Source organism: Bubalus kerabau, chromosome 1 (assembly GCF_029407905.1).
Source record: "Bubalus kerabau isolate K-KA32 ecotype Philippines breed swamp buffalo chromosome 1, PCC_UOA_SB_1v2, whole genome shotgun sequence".
Classification (NCBI taxonomy): domain Eukaryota; kingdom Metazoa; phylum Chordata; class Mammalia; order Artiodactyla; family Bovidae; genus Bubalus; species Bubalus kerabau.
The window spans coordinates 120681109-120694761 of NC_073624.1; the positions used below are offsets into that span (position 1 = coordinate 120681109).

The 13653-nt window shown below is 46.5% G+C and overlaps 1 protein-coding gene across 2 annotated transcripts in view; it reads right to left on the reverse strand.

The window, feature by feature from the left end:
- The window catches only part of TPH2 (tryptophan hydroxylase 2), a 102616-nt gene that overhangs the window by 61842 nt on the left and 27121 nt on the right, over positions 1-13653 (reverse strand). For both annotated transcript variants that reach the window (XR_008716563.1, XM_055587437.1), the window contains exons 6-7: positions 6646-6842; positions 709-844 (exon numbers count right to left, since the gene is read on the reverse strand). Coding sequence is in view for 1 of the 2 variants with exons in the window: in XM_055587437.1 (XP_055443412.1) it covers positions 709-844; positions 6646-6842 (333 nt within the window). In the remaining variant the exon portion in view is untranslated. The remainder of the gene's footprint in view (positions 1-708; positions 845-6645; positions 6843-13653) is intronic.

Here is a 13653-nt window from a genome sequence, read left to right on the forward strand (position 1 = left end):
ATAACACATTATTCCCCCAATTCTATAGACCTCTGTGGCTAAAATCTCATTTCTTTGGCCTCTCTCTCTCTGCATACCTATTGGCACGCTACCACAGGTCTCAGGAGGGCCGGTTATTCAAACAGAGCTAACAAAGTGCCTGCTATTTGTAAACAGGGCCATTTGTAAACCCTCTGGGCTAGATTTAGAGATTGCCTATCCAACTCTAACAGCAATTCTTTGAGCACTCATCCACTCTAACAAGTGTTTCTTTCCCAAATGTCTGGAGTCCTATAAGTAACCTTTGTTTACCCTGAAAACATTTTCAGGGCAGCTGAAAGGAACTAAAAATAAAACATAAAAAATAAAAACCATGTAGTGACCCTACTGGGACCCACCTATCAGTGAGCGTCCGGTCCCCTGGGGCGGGGCGGGGTGGGGGGGCGCTTCAGAGACTCAGCTCTGAGCCCTGGCACTTCCGCTGTCATCAGCTACTTTACTGCCTGAACCTCCGAGGCTCTCTGCTCCCTAGCGAAGACCTTGACAGTCCATTAATCACAAGACTATTCAGGTAAAACAGCATCACAAGCAAAGTGATCAGCTTGGTGGCCCGAGGAACAGTGGTCTTTAGGGTTCCTGGACCCCATTCCTCTCAAATAAAGTGGGCGCTGACCGCCGTCCCAGTGTGGTGGTCTCCGCCCCACCCAGGCTTCCAGTGCGAGTACTCACGGCTCCGGGGTGTAGAGGGGGTCCGAGCCGTGGCGGACGTACTGAGTGCAGTGGAACACTCTGTAGGCCAGTCCCGCCAGGAAGTCCCGAGGGCTCAGGTATCCGGCCACTGGCCTCACCGTGAAGCCAGATCTTTCTGAAGAGGTAACAGAAAGAGTCAACTAAGTATTAAGGCGACAGGACTTGACGGCCCAAGCAGGGCTTCCTATTATTTTTAAGGACGTTCCAGAAACAATGTAATCAAGGTTCTAAAACTCTTGACAATTGAGTGACATACACTGTTAACAGCTATCACATTTGTGGCTTCTGATAACTAAAATATACTCACGAATGATGGTTTCCAGGGGAACAAGACATTCATTAAAATGGAAAGAAAGGTAAAAAAAAATAGGATTTAAATTCAGAGACCAAATTAGGATAAGAAAGCTCAAATGCACAGAAGACTACAATGTAAACTTTTGGTGGTGAGCACACTAGACTGCACACAGAAACCGAAATGTAAGGTTGTACACACGAAACTTATCTAATATTCCAAACCAATGTGGCCTTGATAAGAAATAAATTATTTTAAAAGACATCAGATTGTGAAAGATTGCTACACATTTTGTGCTTCTATTTACGTGATGCCCAAACAAGGAAAACCTATAGACAGAAAGCGAATCGGTGGTTTCCTAGGGCTAAGGATAGGAACAAGGATTGATTATAAAGGAGCAAAAGAAAACTTTCTGTAGTGATAGAAATGTTGTAAAACTGAATTGTTGTAATGGCTACAATTCTATAAATTTACTAACATCACTGACTTGTACAGTTACAAAGGGTAAATTTTATTTTATGTAAACTATACCTCAATGAAGCTGCTAAAAAACATAAATAAAATATAGTGATGCTTACCATGTATCACTTGATATCTTTCTAAAGACACACCTAGATAAGAATACTTTCTGTGTGTATGTGGTCAGTGAACACACTGCCAATTTAGCCTGTTGACTAGCACTATGGAACTGGTTCACACTACAGCTTTTTATTGATAGTCAAACCTATGGTTTTTCTAGCAGTCATGTACGGATTTGAGAGCTGGACCGTAAAGAAGACTGAGTGTCAAAGAATTGATGCTTTTGAACTGTGGTGCTGGAGAAGACTCTTGAGAGTCCTTTGGACTGCAAGAAGATCAAGCTAGTCAATCCTAAAGGAAATCAACCCTGAATACTCATTGGAAGGACTGATGCTGAAGCTGAATCCCCAAAACTTTGGCCACCTGATGTGAAGAACTGACTCTGGAAAAGACCCTGATGCTGGAAAAGATTGAAGGCAGGAGGAGAAGGGGGCGACAGAGGATGAGATGGTCGGATGGCACCAATGACTCAACAGACATGAGTTTGGACAGGCTCCTGGAGATGGTGAGGGACAGGGAAGCCTGGCGTGCTGCAGTCCACAGCGTCAGAAAGCGCTGGACACGATCAGGCTACTGAACAACAGCAGCCCCCTAACCCCTTCATTCTCCATTGTCCTATTCCATTTCTTTGATATTATGAAAACAATTATATTAATTGTGAAAATTTGAAAGATACACTAAAGCTCTACCTGCTCTATTGGTTTGTGGTAAGAGGACAAAAACAAAATAAGCAGAATACAATAAAATCTATGAAAATCACACTAGATGGCTAACCCAGTTAAAGACTGCCTCATGCTTCCTGCTCATCAGACCCCACAAAAAAACGACAGGAGGGCTCTTCTCTCTGATACCAGCACTGTAAAGGCTCCCATTTTGAAAACCTCAGTTCATTCGGAAAGCACCTTTGAATGGTTAGAAATAGTTTTAAAGATAAAAACCAATTAAGTGTATAAAACAAGTCCACCCTGGGATCCTGGGTACCTACAGGGAAATAACCCTATTCTCAGATATCCTCATGCCTATGATTCTAACAATATTAAGGTCATTCCAAAAGTTTCCAGGTAGATTCATTATTCCCCACTGAAAATCAAAAAGATAAGTGTGTATTTTCTTCTTTTTGTATTCTATGCCAGTATCCCACATGTGGGGTACAAGAGGCCATTCTTTAATAGCTGTATATTTTATTTTCTTATAAATTTTAAAATGTGTATCTATCACATCAAGAACTTTGACTTTGTGAATACCATTGCTTAAGAAGTTTCTTTTTAAAATCTGGTATTTTAAAAGTGGTCAACTAAAAGAAATAAAAATACACACAACTTATATTGTGCTTGCTGTTTACCAATGAATGATGCAAACTGAGTACCCAGGACATCCAGTTCAGCAAGGGTGGTGAAAAACAATAGCAATAATAGTAGCGATCATAACTGAAACTCTGGTACGCTTAATGTGTACCCAGCAACAACTTTAGGCACACATTGTTAGTTTCCCCTCCCAACCTTGTAAAGTAGATAAAATTATGATCTCTGTCTGCAGACAGGAAATGGAGGCAAAGAGAAGTTAAGGCAATTCATCCATCTAAGGTCACATAGCCAGGAACTGGTGGAGCCGGGCCTCAACCCCAGGCATTCTGCATCCAGAATCTGTTCTGTACCATACTGCCTCTCATAAAAATATTAAATTAGGTAACAGATATGGAAAATATTAAGATGGTAATGTAATTACTGGGGTTTGAGAAACAAAGCAGTAAAAAGCAATCCTCATAGGAGTAATCAAGCCCATGGTAAATATATAATACATAACTCCATGGGAAACAAAGAGAGGCAAGCCAGAGGCGGGGCCATCAGGTAGCATGGAATCTAGTTAAAACCAGCATAAGGTATCACATAATTAGGGGCTAATTGAGTGATACTGATCAGCGGTTCTTAATCTCTTTCAGTAACAAATGCCATGGATGGCAACCATGCCCAGGGCCCTCCCATCACGCTAAGGGTGGTTCCCAGGGGACCCGCTGTCAGGCCATGCCTGCCTTTCCCCTGATACACACATGATCTGGGATGAAATTGGGAAAGGGAGAGGTCACAGTGGCTGTTACGATCAGGATTTAGAGAGAATCCAGGACTTGCTCCAAGTCTTGAGGAACACAAAGAATTTGAGTAGGTGGAGGGATGACGGTGGTGCTGGAGAAGACTCCTGAGGGTCCCTGGGACAGCAAGGAGGTCAAACAGTCCATCCTAAAGGAAAGCAACCCTGAGTACTCATTGGAAGGGATAACGCTGAAGCTCCAATACTTCGGTCACATGATGCAAAGAGCCGACTCATTGGAACAGACCTTGATGCTGGGAAGGCAGAAGAAGAGGGTGACAGAGGATGAGATGGTGGGACGGCACCACTGATTCAATGGACACGAACTTGGGCAAACTCCAGGAGATGGTGACAACCAGGGAAGCCTGGCACACTACAGTCCATGGGTTTGCAAAGTCAGATACAATTTGGCAACTGAACAACAAGGGACAACTATGCTAGCAAGTCACAGAGCCTAAGTAATGACATGAAGACCCACAGCTAGAACAAAGGGTTTGTGCAGGAGACACCCTGGGTCAGGGCCGTGAGCTGAGGATGAGCAGCCAAGAGCTTGCCTCTGTTATAAAGCAGAGGCCAGCAAACTATGGTCTGTAGTCCAAACCCAGGTTGCTGCCTGTTCGTATACACCTGTGAGCTAAGAATAGTTTCTGCCTTTTCAAATGTTCACATTTAAACAGTGATATGCTGCTGCTGCTAAGTCACGTCAGTCATGTCCGACTCTGTGTGACCCCATAGACAGCAGCCCACCAGGCTCCCCCGTCCCTAGGATTCTCCGGGCAAGAAAACTGGAGTGGGTTGCCATTTCCTTCTCCAGTGCATGAAAGTGAAAAGTGGAAATGAACTCGCTCAGTCGTGTCTGACTCTTAGCGACCCCATGGACTGCAGCCCACCAGGCTCCTCCATCCATGGGATTTTCCAGGCAAGAGTACTGGAGTGGGTTGCCACTGCCTTCTCCCAAACAGTGATATAAGTATGTACTAATAGCCTCAATTTTGGCTCCTGGCCCACACAACCTAAAATATTTACTGTCCATCTGGACTCTTACCAAAAAAAATTTAAAGTTTACCAACTCAGTAAAATCAAGGGGAAGCCACTGATAGCTTCTGAGCACAGATGCCAGGAACAAAGGAACTCTCTAGGGAGCTTCACCTGGGAGCTATGGACAGGAGAGGAGAGGGGAGGAGAGACTGCTGTCAGGGATGCAACGATGAGGCCTCAGTGCGAGTGTGGCACTGGATGGAAGGAAAAGGACAGGCTCAGTACGGGGCGCAAGCTAGCAGTGGCAGGCCCTCAGACTGGGGCAAGCTCAGCTCCAGTTAGGCCCTTCCCATAAGCCCCTGCTCTGATGCCCTGGGCCTGGGAGTACATTCCCTTAGATGGCAAAATGAACTTTACTCATGTAATTAAGGTAAGGGTCTTGCGCTGGGGCCATCAGCCCAGATTATCCCGGTGGGGTCACTCACAAGCACGCTTCTGAGAGGCAGGCAGGAGGGTCAGAGAAGGAGGCAAGTAGGTGATGGAAGCAAAGGTCAGAGTGAGGCGAGGAAGGGGCTCTGTGGGAAGGTATGCAGATAGACTCTAGAAGCTGAAAAGGAAGGAAACAGAAGTCTCCAGAGGGATCCAGCCTTGCCAAGACCTTGATTTTAGACTTCTAACCTTCAGAACTTTAGGATAATACATTCATGTTAAGTCACTAAGCCTGTGGTAATTTGTTACAGCTGAGTAAGAAGCTTCTACAAAGGCTGATGAAGTGTCTCGGGAAGAGGGTGGGTAGGACTTCAGAGAAAGAGTGTTACGGAGCAGGACTCTCTGAGGCCTTCCCAGAATAGACCCCATCCGTGTCCTCTGCCTGCCTTTTGTCTGTGGAAAACTCTTTGCCAATGAATAAATTTAATCAGAGAAGTAAGAAGAGAAAGGAAAACAGTCAAGCAAGCCAAAATAATAATACTGCAGCCATTAAACAAAGTCAAGGACCTTTCATTCTTCCTCAAGGAATATGGACAATATTGTGAGCCGTGTTCTTTGAGCTGTTTTGCAGAAACTGAAACCTCCACCAGGTGGAAGAAGTTAACTGTGTACTGCCCACAAGCACGTACACCCCAGACTACTCGCAATTACCTCCCCACCAGCCAACTAGAAAAACCTTCCACGAGCTGCTCACAGCCTGCTCCTGGAAGGAACACTCCCAGACTCCTCAGTAGGCCCCCAGGGTGGGACACGTAGTTCTGAGGGCATTGACGTGCTGTGGCCCCCTTTGCCTGGAGCAATAAAACTACTCCTTAGGCGACAGGCGTCCTTAGCACCTGAGCCTAAAGAATCAATCACTCCCGATAGAAACGGGGAAGGCAGGCGAGGAAGGAAGCTCCAGAGAGGGAAACAGGCAGCAAGATTTCAGCTTTTAGAGCCGGCGTACTTGAAACGGGGGAGAGAGAGAGAAGAGCAGAACCCGAGGACTCAGCCACAGTGAAGGACAGAGCAAGCAGCAGGACCACGCTGAAGCTTCACCTCCACCCCCAGCCCTGCGAGAGCCCAGAGCTTTCCCGGTCGCCATCCCAGCAGGGTCGGCAAGGACAGCGGCCACACAGAGAGCCCGCGTGCCAGGTGCCTCCGCCTCCCCGTGTTCACTGCCGTGCCGCCACCGCCGCCACCCTGAGCGTGACTTACATCAGCACTTGAGTGATCTGACCGACTCTCTGCCAGAGGAAAGTCACTGTGCTCAACATTATCCGTGATATTTCTTCATCCAGTATAAAACTTGGTTTCACTTGTGAGCGCTAGTGTAATAAACTGTTCGGTTGTTCACCTGCTTCCCACAGGTGGCCCAGGTACTGTCGGAGCAGCCCTCTCTTTTTAAACCAGAGGGAGTCCTACCTTGTTTGGGAAAAGGGCAATCGCTACCCGCTGTGTCCCTGGCAGGCCCACGAGGACGCTTAGCCTGAAAGAGCCCGTGTGGAGCGCACCTTTCAGAAACGCCGCGACGTCTTCCAGCTGGGGCACGTTGTCCTCCCTGTAGCCGCAGTGTTTCGTCAGCAGAGGGAAGTTTTTCAAATACTCCCGGCAGGCGTGAGTGGGATAGAGTTTGGAGAGCTCCCGGAACACGACGCCCCAAGTCTTGGTCTCTTCCTCCGTGTACTCCACCCTGGGGATAGGCTGACCGCTAGGCAGCAGAGAGGAGAAAAGCATGAGTCTAGCTCCGCGCCTCTATGTGCGTGCGTCCCCGCCCTCGCGCACATGCGAGTCAGCTTGCGGCAGAGTGGGATGCCTGAGCGTCTCAAACGCTCCCACTAAGTGTTCTGTCCTTGAAGCAAATGCTAACACTCTTAAGTTTGTGTTTGTGTTTAAACTTTCACATAAACGATTTGTTATGTCTTCACACATCCTTCTGGACACTTGATGAAATTTTTGTTCTGATGCTGGGATCCGTAACAAGGTAAGAGCTCTGGGTTGAAGGAACTGGTTTATGTATAAAACTGTGCTCTGAGGACTTTGTCTGCAATCCCCTGACACCAGTAAAACATGGATATTGCTTTTTGAAAATAAAATTACCCATAGATCCTCTGTCCTTTGGGGGAGCTGGCCTCAATCTCCAAGGATAATTTTGAGGTTATTTGTTCAGTTTGCAATATCCTGGGAAACACTAAAGGACTGTGGAATTTAAGAGTTTTGCAAACTGCAAAATGGGAGCATTTATTAGACATCATGCTAAGGGGTGCACACATTAAGACCTGTTAGGAGAGAGGACAGCAAACTTTTTCTGTAAAAAGCAAAAAAGTAAGTATTTTAGGCTTATATGCCATGCAGTCTCTATCAAAACTGCTCACTTCTGCCATCATATCTTGAAGACAGCCACAGATAAGATGTAAACACAAGAATGTAGCTATGTTCTAATAGAACTTGGATTCCATAAGTCATAGGGAGCTGACGTCTGGTTTGGAACACTGAGAGGCAGCCCTGGACGAGAGTGGTCAGGGAGAGCTTCCTGGAGGAGGCACAACTTAAGGTGAGAATGTTGGCCAAGCAGGATGTGCAGGTTCCCTGACAGAAAGTTGAGTTTAAAAATGCTCTTCTAATAACAGACGGAAGGAGAAGGGGGCAGCAGAGGATGAGATGGTTACATAGCATCACTGACTGGACATTAATTTGAGCAAACTCCAGGAGACAGTGGAGGACAGAGGAGCCTGGCGTGCTGCAGTCCATGAGGTCACAAGGAGTCGGACACGACTTCTCAACTGAAACAACAACAAAAACAGCAGATGGCAGCCAGGAGCAGAGACCAGAGCTCCCGAGGCCACGCGAGCCAGAAGGAAGTGGAGAATATGGACATGTACTTTCGAAAACTATTGCTTGAGGAAGCAGAATCTGAATTTAGCCTCTGATTACGAAACCTATTCTGAAAGTGAAGTTGGGCTTGGAGAAAACTCCTCATGACATGTTCAACAGTTACCAGCCACATCCCCTGACCGCCATCCCCAGCCACTTGTCACAGGTTCTACCCCGCAGTCAACAAAGACCCACACAGCGTATGGAAGTCCAACACACACACGCATAAGGCTAGGGAGTCTCTCTCTGTGAGCTCATAAACCAGCCTGCACAGCAGCCCCCCAGGAGCGCAGGCACAGGCAGCCACTGCCCCTCAAGCTGCTCCACGCTGTGGTCACTCAGAAGAACCCCTGGGGCAGCGCAAAGGGGTGGGGAACAGTAATCAGAGCAGGCTCACAGCAGATCCTGCTCCCACTCTACAGACTTCAAAAGTTCTTACCAAAATGCTTTCTAAGGTTCAGGTTCAAATGTGCTTCCCATCATCCCAAATTATTTTTATTTTTAAAAAACTAACGGCAGTACGTGAAGGATGAATGAATAACACATACTGAAGAAAAACCCAGAAATTAACATTTATTTTCTCTAAGTACCAAGACTAGGGCTTATGACAAACCAAATTAGAACACGATTAGCCTTGTTTGAATTTGATTGTTGATAATAAATAAAAAATTACAACCTGGCAAATATTTGCTGTGAAGATTAAGACTGCTAAAAATTAGCATCGTGATGAATTAGAAGAAAGCTTGAAATGAAGAGTAAAAATAGAAAGGATGTAAGGAAATAAAAATATAAGCGATCTGCCTCTGGTACTAGAAAATTCAACACAATCAATCTAAGGCAGGGAAGACGATAACACTCATAAGGGCTGGGCAAATCAGAAGGTAGAAAGCGATGAGGCTGAAACAACACATGAAATATTGAGAAGCCATTTGAAAAGAATCGTGAGGTCAAACTTTTCCCTTCGACATCAATCTGCAAACATGCAGCATTTCAAAGGGGAACTGACTGTAGCCAACAGGAAGTAGAAGACAGACAAGTGTGAGCTGGGGGTAGAGAGAAAGGGCGATACAGACCCTCCTCCACTTACAGTGGGTTAATCGTAACAAATTGAAAATATCGCTGTCACAAACCCCTTTAAGACACCTAAGCTACCCAACGTGATGGCTTAGTCTGCTGCTGCTGCTGCTGCTAAGTTGCTTCAGTCATGTCTGACTCTGTGCAACCCCATAGACGGCAGCTCATCAGGCTCCCCCGTCCCTAGGATTCTCCAGGCAAGAACACTGGAGTGGGTTGCCATTTCCTTCTCCAATGGCTTAGTCTAGCCTATGTTAAATGTGCTCAGAACACTCACATTATTGGCCTACACGTGGGCAAAATCATCTAACACAAAATCTGTTTTATAATAAAGTGGTGAGTATCTCATGCAACTTATGGAATACGGTACTGAAAGTGAAAAATAGAATGGTACCTGGCTTCGGAATCAGGTGGCTGACTGTGGCTCCCTGCCACAGCCCAACATCATGAGAATTTCTCTGCATACCACATTGAGAAAAAAGATCAAAATTCAAAGGACAGTTTCTCCTGAATGCATTTCACTTTCATACCATATTGAGGTGGAATCATCATTAAGTTGAGGACTATCTGTATTACTCTCTGTTACTTACTAATGAATTTCCAGCATCGCAATCTTGGGGGTACAGATGGTCACACAGAGTCTCATCTGTCCCCACTTGTCTGTCCTGCCTGGGTAACTAATGAGGCTGCTCTCTGAGTGAATGGCTGGTGGAGTGCTCTGCTGCTTCCCCGAAGAGGTAATTCTCACTGATCGTAGAAAGAAATTTCTTACCCTGCTCTGACCCTTTCATCCTGGGTAACTATTTAAGGTAAATGTTTAAATATCAGCTTCACACCAAGTAAAGGCTGCTACTTCTAAGTTGCTTCAGTTGTGTCCGACTCTGTGCGACCCCAAAGATGGCAGCCCACCAGGCTCCCCCATTCCTGGGCTTCTTCAGGCAAGAACACTGGAGTGGGTTGCCATTTCCTTCTCCAATGCATGAAAGGAAAAGTGAAAGTGAAGTCGCTCAGTCATGTCTGACTCTTAGCGACCCCATGGACTGCAGCCCTCCAGGCTCCTCCGTCCATGGGATTTTCCAGGCGAGAGTACTGGAGTGGGGTGCCATTGTTTTACCCGTTTATTTTTTGTTAAAAATATCCCTAAAACAGACAAAAGACATTTCCCATTTTTCTATGTAGTTAATACAGGTATATAATAATAGCTCATTTTTGAGAGCTTCCTATGGCCAGTTTTTTTAAGTTCAGCCTTTTTATTTAACTTAGTCCATTTGATTCTCACAACTTCATTGAAGTAGACCCCCACACACACTTTAAAGATAAGGATAGTAAGGCTCAGAGAAGCTAAGTCATTTGGCTAAAATCATGGCACCAAGCTTAAAACTCAGTCTGTCAGGTTAAAGACTGGCTGTGGTCTTAACCGATTAGCATACACCTATGAAATAAAGAATTTATTCCAGGTACCAGCTTATTTCCACATACCAAATTAAAATAAGGCTTATAGGTATCCATACTTAAATACAGAAAGCCTCATATGTTATCACAGTAGCAGCATGTGTCTGTAGATCCCACAAAGTCCTGTCTTCTTGATTTACTCATGTGACCTTCTCAGGGAGCCTACCAGCTAGCGCTGGGGGCACCAGGAATGCAGGGGCACCACATATTTTTTTTTTTAACTTTGAGATTTGACGTTTAGAAAAATAAAAATGGTAGTCATGAGAAAAATCGGAATGTGCTACACTTCTCTGTACTTGTCATGGGATTGTAGGCCTTTTGTGAATTATGCATGAGCATGACAGAGTCGTGTCCTGATCTTTCTAGGGCCTAGGACCTATACCCACATATCACTATGCATCTATCCTTGGGTACACATCATAACACACACGTAATAGGCATCACATCCCCGCATCCTAAAACTCTGCTCTCCCACAGCTGAAGTCCTGAAGCAGTCCATATTCTAGAGAGAGCTCCCAGCAACTGGTGCTGACCACCTCCCTGCAGGGCTTGGTAGGAGGAGTGGAAATGGCTCTCCCACCAGCAAACCCCTCTCATACCAACCTTCCTGCCTCACCAAACCTCACCCACCAGTCTAACAGGGAGACAGACACGCATGACTGCAAAGGAGGCCAGTGTTGGAGGGGAAATCACTGCTCTTTCTCCTTCTCTAAGGGGAGAGGGCAGCCTGGGCCACAGAATCATTTATAAGGCCTCCAGAGCCCTCGAGAGGTAGGGTCTGGCCTCTCTTTTCCCATCTGGACGCTTGCGGAGCAGAATATCCATGCCCTCCCTGGTGCTATCACCAGAATGGACAGTAGAGGGCTTCCCTGGGGGTCCAGTGGTTAAGAACCCAACTCGCAGTGCAGGAGACACTGGTTTGATCCTTGGTCGGGGAAGATCCCACATGCCATAGGACAACAAACCCCACGCGCCACAACGACGGAACCCATGAGCCACATGACTAAAGCCAGTGTGGCCCAGAGCCCATGCTCTGCGACGGAAGAAGCCTCTGCAGTGAGAAGCCTGTGCGACTGGAGAGGACCTCCTGCCCGCCACAGCTGGAGAAGGCGCCCATGCAGCCGAAGACCAGCACAGGCAAAACAGATAAATAGTAACATTTTAAAACAGAAGAAACAAAAGAACGGATTGGTAGAGATGGCCCCAGAGAGTGTCTGGAGGCCCCGGAATGTGGTGTGTTCCGGGGAGGATGAGCGCACCCTGGACAGGCGTCCTCTAAACCTGAGGTTCACGGGAACGTGGCGTGGTGCCCGGTGACGGCTAGAAGCCTCCACAGGACCCACGTGCTGTGCCCGCCAGGAAGATGGGCAGCCCCACTCCAGCAGTGCTGCTCAGCTCTCAGGGGACAGAGGGGGGCTCCAGGGCTCCCCTCAGGCCTGACGAGGCGGCACTAACAGCCAGGTGCATGCGGGAGGGGTGCCCAAACTCAGACGCAGTACAGACCACCTCATCAGAAAGAACCTTTCCAAACCAGGGTGCAAGAGGCCTGCGACCTGCCCACCCCTGACATTCAAACAACCCTACAAAACGCCCTCAGCCTCCTATCTCCCTCCTCCCAGTGCCCAACTCCAGAGGAACCAAGTCCTAGAAGAGAGAAGAGAAGGAAAGATATCTCCAAACCATGCACACACACACACACACACACACACACACACACTCCAAAGAACTGAGGAGGAGAATACACTTTGAACCAAATTTGAGATTAAGCTCTTTTTAAATGAATGGGCCTAGGTCTTAAATACCCTGGTAAGACTATTCTAATAATTGAAAATGACAGGAAATTAGATGTTGCTAAGGAACTTGCTTCCCAGCAGGAAAGTAGGATTCAACATGATACAGTTAAAAGCAGTGAGTGGGGAAAATAAAATCATTTTACATTTACATCGGTATAAACCCCAACAAGATGAGACACCTCAACAAACTAATTACAAGTGAATATTATAATTAGATCTCTAGGGAGTCTCCTCCACTTCTATGGAATTAGTTGCGATTCCAGAATTCTAAACAACCACCAAAATTATTGCTCATAGATTCCTAAGTCACTAGAGAAACACAGATGTGACTTTCAGTAATTACCACTCATCGCGGATTCTGCCCTCTTGCCAAAGAATGGCCAACTAAGATGTTACAAACACGATAGGGAACCATCGCTCAGCCAGGACAGTGTGAGGAAAAGGACCAGAACCTTCACCATCAGGATTTAGCTTGACGACAGGAAAAACTTCCTGGTACCATATGTGACTCAGAGATGACTGAGAACTTCCTTGGGAAATACGGAAGGCTGTGGGAGGCATCCTTCTGCCTGGACAGTAAAATCCCACTTTTTCTAGAGGCAGGGTGATGATTCTGAAAAGTCTGTTCCTTACAGAGAGGAGAGGGTGGAAAGTACATAGACAAACCTAACTGGAGGCAGGTACAGATAGAACTAAGGTTTCCCAGGTGGCGCTAGTGGTAGAGAACCCACCTGCCAGTTCAGGGGACATAAGAGACATAGGTTCGATGCCTGGGTCAGGAAGATCCCCTGGAGGCAGGCACGGCAACCTCCCAGTATCCTTGCCTGGAGAATCCCATGGACAGAGGGGCCTGGACTCCAGCCCATAGGGTCGCAGAGTCAGACACAACTGAAGTGACTTAGCACACATGCACAGGGTTATTCTCTGTAAGTCCTGAGCTTGTTAAAACAATGCTGCTTAACAACCACACTTTTACACTGAAATCCAGGAACATCCACCCCCACTGAGGCTGAAGTTACGGAAGTTCTCCCTACAGCCAGATGAATAAGCTTTTGTTTTAACTATTTGTCTGATCTCCTCCACCAGGTCCAACAGCAAGCTCCTTTTCTTATACATATATGTATAAGAAATTTTTTAATTTGGGGGATTGGAAAACATTTGATTATGGCGGTCCAGCCTGGCTACCTCCTGGAGTCCCTGCTGCTAAAATTCCCAATAGGACATGCAGTTTCTCTGCTTGTGTTATCTTTAGAGGAACTCTGGGGTCAAGAAGCAATTCCCCTACTCAGTGGAGGAAGATGTGACAGGCTGCAACTGACAGTAATCACC